The 15306-nt window shown below is 42.0% G+C and overlaps 1 protein-coding gene across 5 annotated transcripts in view; it reads right to left on the bottom strand.

The window, feature by feature from the left end:
- The window catches only part of bicra (BRD4 interacting chromatin remodeling complex associated protein), a 90015-nt gene that overhangs the window by 6456 nt on the left and 68253 nt on the right, over positions 1 to 15306 (bottom strand). For all 5 annotated transcript variants that reach the window (XM_045724903.1, XM_045724901.1, XM_045724905.1 and 2 more), the window contains 2 exons: positions 6427 to 6521; positions 6054 to 6156 (listed from right to left, as the gene is read on the bottom strand). In XM_045724903.1, the coding sequence (XP_045580859.1) occupies positions 6054 to 6156; positions 6427 to 6521 (198 nt within the window). The remainder of the gene's footprint in view (positions 1 to 6053; positions 6157 to 6426; positions 6522 to 15306) is intronic.

Below are 15306 nucleotides of genomic sequence, written 5' to 3'. Positions count from 1 at the left end.
TGATTAAAAAGGTCAGTATGTGTATTATTTAACTGTTGTCTTTTTTGCTCATCCTTATGAAGGTATCCAATCATTCCGGACCCCAATTTGTGTGTGTGTGTGTGTGTGTGTGTGTGTGTGTGTGTGTGTGTGTGTGTGTGTGTGTGTATAAATATACACCGAAGAAAAATATAAAACGCAACATGTAAAGTGTTGTTCCCATGTTTCATGAACTGAAATAAAAAGACCCCAGAAATTTTTCCATACGCACAAAATGCTTATTTCTTTAAAATGTTCACAAATGTATTTACATTAGTGAGCGTTTCTCCTTTGCCAAGATAATCCATGCACCTGACAGGTGTGGCAAATCAAGAACCTGATTAAACAGCATGATAATTACACAGGTTCATCTTGTGTTGGGGACAATAAATCGCCACTCTAAAAAATTTGCAGTTTTGACACACAAACACAACGCCACAGATGTCTCAAGTTTTGAGAGAGCGTGCAATTGACATGCTGACTTGCAGGAATGTCCACCAAAGCTGTTGCCAGAGAATTGAATGTTAATTTCTCTACCATAAGCCACCTCCCAACATCATTTTCGGGAATCTCGCAGTATGTCCATTCAGCCTCACAACCGCAGACCACGTTTAACCACGCCTGCCCAGGACCTCCACATCCGGCTTCTTCACCTGCGGGATCGTCTGAGACCAGCCAACCAGACAGCTGATGAAACTGAGGAGTATTTCTGTCTGTAATAAAGCACCTTTTGTGGGGAAAACCTCATTCTGATTGGGGAGCCAGGCCCAGCCAGGGGGTGGGCCTATGCCCTTCAAGAGCCACCCATGGCTGCGCCCCTGCCCAGTCATGTAAAATCTATAGATAAGGGCCTAATGAATTTATTTAAATTGACTGATATCCTTATATGAACTGTGGAGCAGTAAAATTGTTGTGTTTATATTTTTTGTAAAGTATATATTTTTTTTATATATAAAAAGGTACAGGTATATATATATATATATATACATATATACATACACTGGGGTCCAGAATTATTTGTGCCTTCAATAGCTTAACAACCTCTTAAGGCTTGGGGGGAGTGTTCGGAAGAATGATGTGCCCAAAGTAAACTGCCTGTTACTCAGGCCCAGAAGCTAGGATATGCATGTAATTGGTAGCATTGGATAGAAAACACTCAATCTCTTAAAATATTGTCTGTGAGTATAACAGAACTGATATGGCAGGCGAAAACCGAGGAAAATCCATGTGGATTTCTTTTATTTTTTTTAGGTCACAAGCCATTTCAATGATAGCCTTATGGAAAAAACTAGATAGGACCCAGATTGCAGTTCCTATGACTTCCACTAGATGTCAACAGTCTTTATAAAGGTTTGCAGGCTTGTTTTTTGAAAAATGAACAAGTAGTTGTAGTTTTTCCAAGGTGTCTCATTAGAAAAGTAGTCTTGATATGCTCTTGAATGAGGTGCACGCTCTTCGTTATTTATCTTCCCAATTGAACATACTATTCTCCGTCTTAAATTTTATTGTTTATTTAGATATTAGAGTACCTGAGGATTAATTACAAACATCGTTTTACTTGTTTGGACGAACTTTACCGGTAACTTCTTGGATTCGTTTGTATGCATGTTGAACGAGGTCCCGTGTGGCTCAGTTGGTAGAGCATGGTGTTTGCAACGCCAGGGTTGTGGGTTCGATTCCCACGGGAGACCAGTCCGGGGGGGGAAAAATGTATGAAATGTATGCATTCACTACTGTAAGTCGCTCTGGATAAGAGCGTTTGCTAAATGACTAAAATGTAAAAGGATTACTGAGATCAATGGCGCCAACTAAACTGACTTTTTGGGATATGAAGAGGGACTTTATCAAACAAAACAACCATTCATTGTGTAGCTGGGACCCTTGGGATTGCAAACAGAGGAAGATCTTCAAAGTTAAATGATTTATGTTATCGCTATTTGGGATTTTGTGACGCCTGTGCTTGTTTGAAAAACTATTTTGATGTGTGGCGCTGTCCTCAGATAATCGCATGGTTTGCTTTCGTCGTAAAGCCTTTTTGAAATCTGACAACGCGGTTGGATTAACAAGAAGTTAAGCTTTTAAACGATGTAAGACGCTTGTATTTTCATGAATGTTTAATATCACGTTTTTTTGGTATTTTGAATTTTACCGGATGTTGTCGTAGTGGAACGCTAGTGGGACAACGATCCAAAATGTCAATCCCTGTGTGTGTGTCATATGCATATAAATATTCCCCCCCCTCGGAAAGAATTCAGATCCATTTTGTTAAGTTACAGCCTTGTTCTAAAAGGGATTCAATGAAAAGAATCCTCAGCAATCTACACACCCAATAATGACGAAGCAAAAACAGGTTTAGATACATTTTTGCTAATTTATTTAGAATAAAAAAGCTAATATTCAGACCCTTTACTATGAGACCCGAAATTGAGCTCAGGTGGCATCCTGTTTCCACAACTTGGAGTCCACCTGTGGTAAATTCAATTGATTGGAAATGATTTGGAAAGGCACACACCTGTCTATATAATGTCCCACAGTTGACAGTGCATGTCAGAGCAAAAACCAAGCCATGAGGTCAAAGGAATTGTCCGTAGAGCTCCAAGACCTGATTGTGTCAAGGCACAGATCTGGGGAAGGGTACCAAAACATTTCTGCAGCATTGAACACCACAGTGGCCTCCTTCATTCTTAAATGGAAGAAGTTTGGAACCACCAAGACTCTTCTTAGAGCTGGCTGCCTTGACAAACTGAGAAATCGGGGGAGAAAGGCCTTGATCAAGGAGGTGATCAAGAACCCGATGGTCACTCTGTCAGAGATCTCTGTGGAGATAAGGGAACCTTACAGAAGGACAACCATCTCTGAAGCACTCCACCAATCAGGCCTATATGGTAAAGTGGCCAGACGGAAGCCACTCCTCAGTAAAAGGCACGACAGCCCGCTTGGAGGTTGCCAAAAGGCACCTAAAAGGACTCTGACCATGAAAAAAAAGATTCTCTGGTCTTAAATAACCAAGATTTAACTTTTTAGCCTGAATGACAAGCATCACGTCTGGAGGAAACCGGTGAAGCGTGGTGGTGGCAGCGTCATACTGTGGGGATGTTTTTCAGTGGCCAGGACTGGCAGACTAGTCAGAATCGAGGGGAAAGATGAACGGAGCGGAGTACAGAGAGATCCTTGATGAAAACCTGCTCCAGAGCGCTCAGGACCTCAGACTGGGGTGAAGGTTTACCTTCCAACAGGACAATGACCCTAAGCACACAGCCAAGACAATGCAGGAGTGGCATCGGGACAAGTCTCTGAATGTCCTTGAGCGGCCCAGCCAGAGACCAGACTTTAACCCGATCCAACATCTCTGGAGACCTGAAAATAGCTGTGCAGCGACGCTCCCCATCCAACCTGCCAGAGCTTGAGAGGATCTGCAGAGAAGAATGGGAGAAACTCCCCAAATACAGGTGTGTCAAGCTTGTAGCGTGATACCCAAGAAGACTCAAGGCTGTAATCACTGCCAAAGGTGCTTCAACAAAGTACTGAGTGAAGGGTCTGAATACTTATGTAAATGTGATATTTACATGTGGTGTGGTGTGGGGGCTGTGCTTTGGCAAAGTGGGTGGGGTTATATCCTACCTATTTGGCCCTGTCCGGGGGTTTCATCGGATGGGGCCACAGTGTCTCCTGACCCCTCCTGTCTCAGCCTCCAGTATTTATGCTGCAGTAGTTTATGTGTCGGGGGGGCTAGGGTCAGTCTGTCACATCTGGAGTATTTCTCTTGTCTTTTCCGGTGTCCTGTGTGAATTTAAATATGCTCTAATTCTCTCTTTCTCTCTCTCTCTCGGAGGACCATGCCTCAGGACTACCTGGCTTGATGAATCCTTGCTGTCCCCAGTCCACCTGGCCGTGCTGCTGCTCCAGTTCCAACTGTTCTGCCTGCGGCTATGGAACCCTGACCTGTTCACCGGACGTGCTACCTGTCCCAGACCTGCTGTTTTCAACTCTCTAGAGACAGCAGGAGCAGTAGAGATACTCTCAATGATCGGCTATGAAAAAGCCAACTGACACTTACTCGTGTTACTGACTTGTTGCACCCCCGACAACTACTATGATTATTATTATTTGACCATGCTGGTCATTTATGAACATCTGAACATCTTGGCCATGTGCTGTTATAATCTCCACCCGGCACAGCCAGAAGAGGACTGGCCACCCCTCATAGCCTGGTTCCTCTCTAGGTTTCTTTCTAGGAAGTTTTTCCTAGCCACCGTGCTTCTACACCTGCATTGCTTGCTGTTTGGGGTTTTAGGCTGGGTTTCTGTACAGCACTTTGAGATATCAGCTGATGTAAGAAGGGCTATATAAATAAATTTTATATAAATACATTTGATATTTCAGTTTTTTTATTCTGAGAAAATTATTAAGATTGATAAAACATTTAAATACATTTTAGAATAAGGCTGTAACGTAAGGCAAATGAGGGATACTTTGAAGAATCTCAAATATAACATATATTTTGATTTGTTTAACCACTTTTTTTTGGTTATTTCACCTTTCCAACAAGTCAGTTCATCAAGTTTCTACCCTGCTAGAGCTGTCCCGGGTCAACTGTAAGTGCTGTTATTGTGAAGTGGAAACGTCTAGGAGCAACAACGGCTCAGCTGCGAAGTGGTAGGCCACACCTAATATCACCATGTGCACTGCCAAGCGTCGGCTGGAGTGGTGTAAAGCTCACCAACATTGGACTCTGGAGCAGTGGAAACGCTTTCTCTGTAGAGATGAATCACGCTTCACCATCTGGCAGACCGACGGACGAATGGGTTGGTGGATGCCAGGAGAACGCTACCTGCCCCAGTGCATAGTGCCAACTGTAATGTTTGGTGGAGGAGGAATAATGGTCTGGGACTGTTTATCATGGTTCGGGCCCCTTAGTTACAGTGAAGGGAAATCTCAATGCAACAGCATACAATGACATTCTAGACGATTCTGTGCTTCCATCTTTGTGGCAACAGTTTGGGAAAGGCCCTTTCCTGTTTCAGCATGACAACGCCCCCGTGCAAAAAAGCGAGGTTCATAAGGAAATAAATGGTTTGTTGAGATAGGTGTGGAAGAACTTGACTGGCCTGCACAGAGCCTGGACCTCAACCCCATCAAACATCTTTTGGATGAATTGGAACGCCGACTGTGAGCCAGGCCTAATCGCCCAACATCAGTGCCCGACCTCACTAATGCTCTTGTGGCTGAATGGAAGCAAGTCCCCGCAGCAATGTTCCAACATCTAGTGGATAGCCTTCCCAGAAGAGTGGAGGCTGTTATAGCAGCAAAGGGAATCAACTCCATTTTAATGCCAATGATTTTGGAACAAGATGTTCGACGAGCAAGTGTCCACACACTTATGTACATGCAGTGTATATCCATCCATATATCTATATCTATAGATATCTATCTATCTAGATATACATATATACACAGTTGAAGTCGGAAGTAAAAAAATATATATATATAAATAAAAAAATAGGGCGAGCCTTGCAAGCTGAAGAACACCATCCCAACTGTGAAGCAAGGGGGTGGCAGCATCACGTTGTGGGGGTGCTTTGCTGCAGGAGGGACTGGTGCACTTCACAAAATACACCAGCTCTGTCAGAGGAATGGGCCAAAATTCACCCAACATATTGTGGGAAGCTTGTGGAAGGCTACCCGAAACATTTGACCCAAGTTAAACAATTTAAAGGCAATGCTACCAAATACTAATTGAGTGCATGTAAATTTCTGACCCACTGAGAATGTGATGAAAGAAATAAAAGCTGAAATAAATCATTCTCTCTACTATTATTCTGACATTTCACATTCTTAAAATAAAGTGGTGATCTTAACTGACCTAAAACAGGGAATTTTTACTAGGATTAAATGTCAGGAATTGCATTTAAACTCAGTTTTTCACATTTGGCTAAGGTGTATGTAAACTTCCGACTTCAACTGTATACACACACACACACACACACACACACACACACACACACACACACACACACACACCGGTATAGTATTACCAGGTCTGTCCCTGGCGAGGATGCGGTCCTGTCCCAGAGAGATCTTCTCTTCCTGAATAAACATCCTGTCCATCATGACCATCTCAGCTGACGGGCCAAGGCGCTGTGAAACATACAAACAGGAACACGGCCAACCAGCCAATCAAAATCAATCAATCAATGCGCCATAGCACATCAGTTAGCAAGACGATCACAGTGAGGGAGAGAACACACTGAACAGATACGTCATCATGAGAAGGAATCCTAGTGGGCTGAGTAATAGATACAGACCTTAATACAGGGAGGAGGAGAAGGACAAGAACGATTGAGATCAATGTGAGGTAAAAAAAAAAAAAAAAAGGTAATAAAAAAGGTAACAATATTAATGACTTACCGTTGATTCCTCAAAAAGCAGGTGTCTGTATTTATCCAGCATGGCCTGCGTTCTCTTGAGGAGCTGGCTGGAAACACTCTCAAACTCTTCATCCACTGAGGAGGCAGAAAGGGAGAGAATGGAACATGGGAAATCAGACGGTGGGAACCAATGGTAATTAGGGTTTGGAGTTTTTGGGGTCAGGTCATGTGGTCACTCCCGACCATACACATTAGGGCTGGGAATTGCCAGGGACCTCACGATATCATCATAAGATTCTCAATGTATTGCTATTTTAACGTGATTCGATGTCCCAAACATATTGCTCACTATACGTCTGCTGCAACGAGACAAGAGAGAGAGCATGAGCATTTCTTTTGTTTTTTGATCAGTCATGGAAATAATGTGCTGAAAAAAAATGTTGGCTCACTATTTATAAATAAGATGGAGAACCAGTTAGTGGCAAAGGAACAGACAACTAGCAACACCACCTAGCAAAAAATATTTACACACACACACACACACACACACACACACAACACACACACACACAACCAGTCAAAAGTTGACTGATTAAAAACTAATTTTCCTATTTTCTCTCTCGTCTAGTTACAGCAGACATACAAAATATACACACAGTAACAGTCAAAAGTTTGGACACACCTTCTCATTCAAGGGTTTCTCTTTATTTGTACTATACATTGTAGAAGACATCACAACTATGAAATTACACATACTAGTAAACATTTTTTTTTTTAAACAAATCAAAATATATTTCATATATTTGAGATTCTTCAATTCTTTACCTTGATGACAGCTTTGCACACTCTTGGCATTCTCTCAACCAACTTCACCTGGAATGATTTTTCAACAGTCTTGAAGGAGTTCCCACATATGCTGAGCACTTGTTGGTTGCTTTTCCTTCACTCTGCGGTCCAACTCATCCCAAACCATCTCAATTGGGTTAAAGTCGTGTGATTGTGGAGGCCAGGTCATCTGATGTTGCAATCCATCACTCTCCTTTTTGGTCAAATATCCTTTACACAGCCTGGATGTGTGTTGGGTCATTGTCCTGTTGAAAAACAAATAACAGTCCCACTAAGCGCAAACCAGATGGGATGGCGTATTGCTGCAGAATGCTGTGTCACCAGCAAAGCACCCCCACACCACCTCCTCCATGCTTCACGGTGGGAACCACACATTCGGAGATCACCCGTTCACCTACTCTGCATCTCACAAAGACACGGTGGTTGGAACCAAAAATCTCACATTTGGACTCATCAGACCAAAGGACAGATTTCCACCGGTTTAATGTCCATTGCTCATGTTTCTTCGCCCAATCAAGTCTCTTCTTCTTATTGGTGTCCTTTAGTAGTGGTTTCTTTGCAGCAATTCGACCATAAAGGCCTGATTCCCGCAGTTTCCTCTGAACAGTTGATGTTGAGATGTGTCTGTTACATGAACTCTGAAGTGTTTATTTGGGCTGCAATTTCTGCGGCTGGTTTCTTACCAAATAGGGCTATCTTCTATATACCACCGCTATCTTGTCACAACACAACTGATTGAGGAAAGAAATTCCACAAATTCACTTTTAACAAGACTCACTTGTTAACTGAAATGCATTCAAGATGACTACCTCATGAAGCTGGTTGTGCCAAGCTGTCATCAAGGCAAAGGGTGGCTACTTTGAAGGATCTCAAATATAAAATATATTTTGATTTGTTTAACACTGTTTTGGTTACTACATGATTCCATATGTGTTATTTCATAGTTTTGATGTCTTCACTATTATTCTACAATGTAGAAAATAGTGAAAATAAAGAAAAACCCTTGAATGAGTAGGTGCATCCAAACCTTTGACTGGTAGTGCATATTGTGCCTTCTTAAAGTATTCAGACCCCTTGACTTTTTCCACATTGTTAAGTTACAGCTTACAGTTTCTAAAATGAATTAAATAAATAAAAATCCTCAGCAATCTACACACAATACCCCATAATGACAAAGAAAAACCAGGTTTGACATTTTTGAAAATGTATTAACAAAAATATAAACAGAAATACCTTATTTACATAAGTGTTCAGACCCTTCGCTATGAGACTTGAAATTGAGGTCAGGTGCATCCTGTTTCCATTGATCATCCTTGAGATGTTTCCACAACTTGATTGGAGTCCACCTGTGGTAAATGCAATTGATTGGAGATAATTTGGAAAGGCACACACCTGTCTATATAAAAGGTCCCACAGTTGACAGTGCATGTCAGAGCAAAAACCAAGCCATGAGGTCGAAGGAATTTTCCTTAGAGCTTCGATACAGGATTGTGTCGAGGCACAGATCTGGGGAAGGGTACCAAAACATTTCTGCAACATTGAAGGTCCCCAAGAACACAGTGGCCTCCATCATTATTAAATGGAAGAAGTTTGGAACCACCAAGACTCTTTCTAGAGCTGGCCGCCCGGACAAACTGAGCAAATCGGAGAAGGGCCTTGGTCAGGGAGGTGGCCAAGAACCCAATGGTCACTCTGACAGAGTTCCTCTGTGGAGATGGGAGAACCTTGGGCCTGAATGCCAAGAGTAACTTCTGGAGGAAACCTGGCACCATCCCTATGGTGAAGCATGGTGGTGGCAGCATCATGCTGTGGGGATGTTTTTCAGCGGCAGGGACTGAGAGACTAGTCAGGATCAAGGCAAAGATAAACGGAGCAAAGTACAGAAAGATCCTTGATGAAAACCTGCTCCAGAGCGCTCAAGACCTCAGCCAGGGGCGAAGGCAAACCTTCCAACAGGGCAACAACCCTAAACACAGCCAAGACAACGCAGGAGTGGCATCGGGTCTCTGAATATCCATGAGTGGCCCAGCCAGAGCCCGGACTTGAACCCAATCGAACATCTCTGGAGTGACCTGAAAATAGCTGTGCAGCGACGCTCCCCATCCAACCTGACAGAGCTTGAGAGGATCTGCAGAGAAGAATGGGAGAAACTCCCCAAATACAGGTGTGCCAAGCTTGTAGCATCATACCCAAGAAGACTCGAGGCTGTAATCGCTGCCAAAGGTGCATCAACAAAGCGCTGAGTAAAGGGTCTGAATACTTATTTAAATGTTTATTTTTAATAAATTAGCTAAAAGTTATAACTATGGATGCACGATATATCGGTGAACATATCAGAATCGATGTCTAGTTTAACGCCGATGTTAAAAACCGATGTCAAAGGTACCATGCATACCTACAGTTGAAGTCGGAAGTTTACATACCCCTTAGCCAAATACATTCAAACTCAGTTTTTCACAATACCTGACATTTAATCCTAGTAAAAATTCCCTGTCTAAGGTCAGTTAAGATCACCACTATTTTAAGAATGTGAAAATGTCAGAATAATAGTAGAGAATTATTTATTTCAGCTTTTATTTCTTTCATCACATTCCCAGTGGGTCAGAAGATTACATACACTCAATTAGTATTTGGTTGCATTGCCTTTAAATTGTTTAACTTGGGTCAAACGTTTCAGGTAGTCTTCCACAACCTTCCCAAAATAAGTTTGGTGAATTTTGGCCCATTCCTCCTGACAGAGCTGGTGTAACTGAGTCAGGGTGGGAAGGCCTCCTTGCTCGCACACGCCTTTTCAGCTCTGCCCACAAATTTTCTACAGGACTGAGGTAAGGGCTTTGTGATGGCCACTCCAATACCTTGACGTTGTTGTCCTTAAGCCATTTTGCCAGAACTTTGGAAGTATGCTTGGTGTCATTGTCCATTTGGAAGACCCATTTGCGACCAAGCTTTAACTTCCTGAGTGATGTCTTGAGATGTTGCTTCAATATAGCCACATCATTTTCCTTCCTCATGATGCCATCTATTTTGTGAAGTGCACCAGTCCCTCCTGCAGCAAAGCACCCCCACAACATGTTGCTGCCACCCCCGTGCTTCACAGTTGGGATGGTGATTTTCGGCTTGAAAGACAACCCCTTTTTCCTCCAAACCTAACGATGGTCATTATGGCCAAACAGTTCTATTTTGTTTCATCAGACCAGAGGACATTTCTCCAAAAAGTACGATCTTTGTCCCCATGTGCAGTTGCAAACCGTAGTCTCTCTTTTTTTATGCCGGTTTTGGAGCAGTGGCTTATTCCTTGCTGAGCGGCCTTTCAGGTTATGTCAATATAGGACTCGTTTTACTGTGGATATAGATACTTTTGTACCCGTTTCCTCCATCATCTTCACAAGGTCCTTTGCTGTTGTTCTGGGATTGATTTGCACTTTTCGCACCAAAGTACGTTCATCTCTAGGAGACAGAACGCATCTCCTTCCTGAGCAGTATGACGGCTGCGTGGTCCCATGGTGTTTATACTTGCGTACTATTGTTTGAATACATCCATAGGTACACCTCCAATTGAGTCAAATGATGTCAATTAGCCCATCAGAAGCTTATAAAGCCATGACATCATCTTCTGGAATTTTCTAACCTGTTGAAAGGCACAGTCAACTTAGTGTATGTAACCTTCTGACCCACTGGTCAGTGAATTATAAGTGAAATAATTGTGAAATAATCTGTCTGTAAACAACTGCTGGAAAAATTACTTGTCATGACGTTGCCCTCTTTGGGTTTTCGATGCACCATCCCCCTACCTCTGTCTCCCCCACCCAGGCTCTGTGAGAGCGGTCATAAATTCCTAAGAGAATATTCTGCCTCATGGCCACAGTATGGAGACAGAGTGGGTTATATAGAAAGAGACAAAGGAATTTCTTCTACCTCACAGAACTGGAGAACCGAACGACATTTATGTTCTGGAGAAGGTATAAAAGATCGGTGAAGAATCCAGCAACGAACTGGTTCGTTTGGTACAATTGTGAAATTCATGAGACAATTACCATAATCATGTTTCTACAATAGCCTCATCTAAATGGTTGTATAAAATGAATGAATAAGGATGGAACTGTTTGTGAAATTGTGTAAATGTGATTTTGGACTGTTTAATGAAGGAAACTACTTCCCTTTGGAGTCTTAACTAAGTCCTTGGCACGCCCCCAGGGACACAGACAGGACCAGGCATCATGAGACAGCCCTTTTCTGTTATTCCGAATATAACCCCCACCCAGGTTTTCTATCAGCAGACCGAGCTGACCTCCATTACGAGTTGGCTAAAGGTTTGACCATGCATTCCTCTTTCTGAACTTTAACCATACCACGTGGTTAAACTCTTACACTATCGATACCGAAAGAATAAGAACAAGTCTTCGATATTATTTACTAGTCTGCAGCTAGGAATTCGGTATCATTGAACGCGAAGACCGACGAAACCGCCATTCTATAACGACATGAATGAATGTCACTCTGAACTATCCATCCTAACCACGAGAGAGAGAGAGTGCGGACAAACTCTCCAACAGAAACAAGCTTTTCAACAAAAATCCCAACGACACACTGAGCGTAAATATATATATATATTGATTGCAATTATCCCGAATGAGTGAGCGTTCATGTGCAAAGGGTTAGCATTTCAATGGTTATAATTATCAACTCTGTAGTGTCTTCTCAGCCTCCCCCACTCCCCTTTTGTCTAACAAGCCGCCATGCCGGGTTTAGCCCACTAGGGCACATTCCTCTATCATTTCTTGTAACGATATCTACTGTTTGTTATGCATTTCTGTGAATTACTTAGTTAGTAAATAAATGACTTTAAGACAATTGATGTATGGATGACTCATAGTGAAGACTGGGTTCGTGCAGATAACCAACAATTTACGACGTTTGGAATGAGACTGACGTGAGGTAAACTAACATCATTAATCAGAAAACTAATAGATCAGATATTATAATATCTGAAAGTTATATTAGGAAAATTATAACTTTGTAATCTGAATATTTCCTTGGTGCCCCGACCTCGTAGTTAATTACAGTTACACGATTAATCAGTTTAAATCGCGTAATAATAATTAGAGAGTTATTTGATATGTCTTCAGTTTTAATGATGCCAAAGACACGACACATGCAAAGTAGATGGTCCTAACAGACTTGCCAAAAATAGTTTGTTAACAAGAAATTTGTGGAGTGGTTGAAAAACGAGTTTTAATGACTCCAACCTAAGTGTATGAAAACTTCCGACTTCAACTGAATATAACGTAATAACGGCACGTAAAATGTTGCGCTACACGTGCAACACAGCATTCCTAACCTCGCCCACAACGTCTGCTGTGTGGATCGAGCAGTCAACAAGTCAAGCAGTCATTTGAAAAAGTAATTACATTTCAGCGAGACAACCCAAAAGGAGAAATCCATTAAAGCCAAGATAATGGGATTCATTGCCCTTGACAACCAACTGTTGTTCTCTGTCGTGGGTGATGTTGGCTTTCGCTAACTGGTCGAGCACCGGTACACACAACCAAGTGCGCTATTTTTCAGATGTTGCCCTACCGGAGTTACACAGTAATAGCTTCACTGCTATTAGCTTCACGACATACATACTATGGAACGCCGTTTGGGTCGTTGCGTGTCAAAAAAGATACAGTAGCACTGTCAAAGATGTACAAAAAAAGTCTGCAAACAAGCAAATACCGGCCACGAACGATGTGTTTACAATACAGCATTGGTAATAAAGCATAATTTGTTCGACTGCAACTTCTGGGGTAGTTTGCTAGCTAGGTACCAAGCTAAAGCTCCAATACAACCAGCTTGAAAACAATGACTGCAGTCATTTTCATTATTCTTAGCAATGATTTAGGAATCCTTGTGAGTAATACCCTGACTACACCGCTCGCGTCGCGAAATACATTTTGAAATCTATGTTATTCAATTATTGCACCCACACTGCTCGCGCGCGCCAACAAGCGTCTGCGTTGCCAAGGGCTAAAATATAACTCCTTTCTATTTCTGATGCAGATCGCGCTGCAAGTCCTGCCTCTCCCATCTCCTCATTGGTTTATTGAAGCAGGTACCCACGTGCCATCTCCTCATTGGTTATACCCACGTGGGTGATTGAAAGGCGAACTGTGTTGCCAGTTGTTGTGGTAAAAGTGTAGATGCGGATCACCATATAAGTTAAACGATGAAAAAGCCTGGAAGGAGGAGAGATGACTAGAAACGATTCGGTTGGCCGTTTTATGTGGATTAATTGTCGGAGTAGAGGACCTTGTGCATTTCAGGTAAAATAACAACTCAATGTTTATATTCCAGGACAAATTAGCTAGCAACAGCAAGCTAACTAGCTAAATTGCCAGACATGTTTAATGCTTTCGACCTGTCCCCAAATTAATGTAATTGGTTCAGAGTTTGTTTTGATATTTTAACCCACGTGTCGTGATCACGTTTGGTGTAGGGAGACAAAATAAATTCATGCACGATGGCGCACGTGCGCAGCCGGTTTGGGTTCCTTGTCAATATTAGCTAGGTTGCCACTTGTTGTTCGCCTATTGAAATTGAACTTCAGTTCATGATAATAAATAGCTAGCCAGCTACTTAACCCTGTTGCCCAAAGCTAACGTTATAAGCAGCCAGCTAGCTTCATCTGGCTAGTGAGGCTCGACAGGACCGGGTTATGTGTGTTGTGAAGCTAGCCACAATAAGGATTAGGCACAATAGTGGAATGACGTTTGCCTTCAAAATAAAAGTATGTCATTGACAATGATGCAAATGAATACAAATAGTAGAATTTCGCCATACTTTTATTTTGAAGGCTAACCGCAAAGTCCACTATTGTGGCTAATCCTTATTGTGGCTAGCTTCACATAGATGGGTCCGACCACCATTAATCAAATAAAAACTGTATTCTAAATTAGGGATATTTTAGATGGTGACACCCAGCTATATTAGCTAGCCAACTATAGCTACTGAAACAGATTATATTGCATTATATGACATCAAACGTGTATCTTTTTTGACACGCAAAGACCCAAACGGCGTTCCATACAAATCCTGGTTGAGAACGAAACGACTGAACAATGAAACAGCACATCAAGTATGTGAAAGAAATAGGTTTTGATTATGGTTTACTGGTAATGGGGACATACGTAAAATGCCAACAAAATAACTTTTTGGTCAGTGTGGCGTGTAACCTTTATTTAACTAGGCAAGTCAGTTAATGACGGCCCGGACGATGCTGGGCCAATTGTGCGCCACCCTATGGGACTCCCAATCAAGGCCGGGTGTGATACAGCCCGGATTCGAACCAGGGACTGTAGCGACGCCTCTAGCATTGAGATGCAGTGCCTTAGACTGTTGCATCCATGTGTGTGTGTTAACCATTTAACTGTTCTAGAATGCTTAAAAGGCCGCTAAAATGTTAAATAACGGTTATAATCGGATATTGGCCAAAAATGTCATATCGGTGCATCACTAATAAAAACCTGTTTTTGCTTTGTCATTATGGGGTATTGTGATGTCATTATGGGGTATTGTGATGTCATTATGGGGTATTGTGATGTCATTATGGGTTATTGTGATGTCATTATGGGGTATTGTGATGTCATTATGGGGTATTGTGATGTCATTATGGGATATTGTGTGTAGATTGATGAGAAAAAAACTATTTGATCCCTTTTAGAATAAGGCTGTAACGTAACAAATGTCAAGGGGTCTGAATACTTTCCAAAGGCAATGAGTGAACTCCCAAAGTATTGGGACAGTGACATATTTTTTGTCGTTATGGCTCTGTACTCCAGCATTTTGGAATGATACAATGACTGAGGTGAAAGTGCAGACTGTCAGCTTTAATTTGAGGGTATTTTCATCCATATCGGGTGAATCGTTCAGAAATTATAGCACTTTCTGTACATACTCCTCCCATTTTAGGGGACCCAAAGTATTGTGACAAATTCACTTACATGTGTATTAAAGTAGTTAAACGTTTAGTATTTGGTCCCATATTCATAGCACGCAATGATTACATGAAGCTTGTGACTCTACAAACTTGTTG

The sequence above is a fragment of the Salmo salar genome, chromosome ssa09, assembly GCF_905237065.1.
Source record: "Salmo salar chromosome ssa09, Ssal_v3.1, whole genome shotgun sequence".
Taxonomy (NCBI): Eukaryota; Metazoa; Chordata; class Actinopteri; order Salmoniformes; family Salmonidae; genus Salmo; species Salmo salar.
The sequence above is the reverse complement of the archived record's forward strand: the minus strand, read 5'-3'. Positions and strand labels throughout refer to the sequence as shown.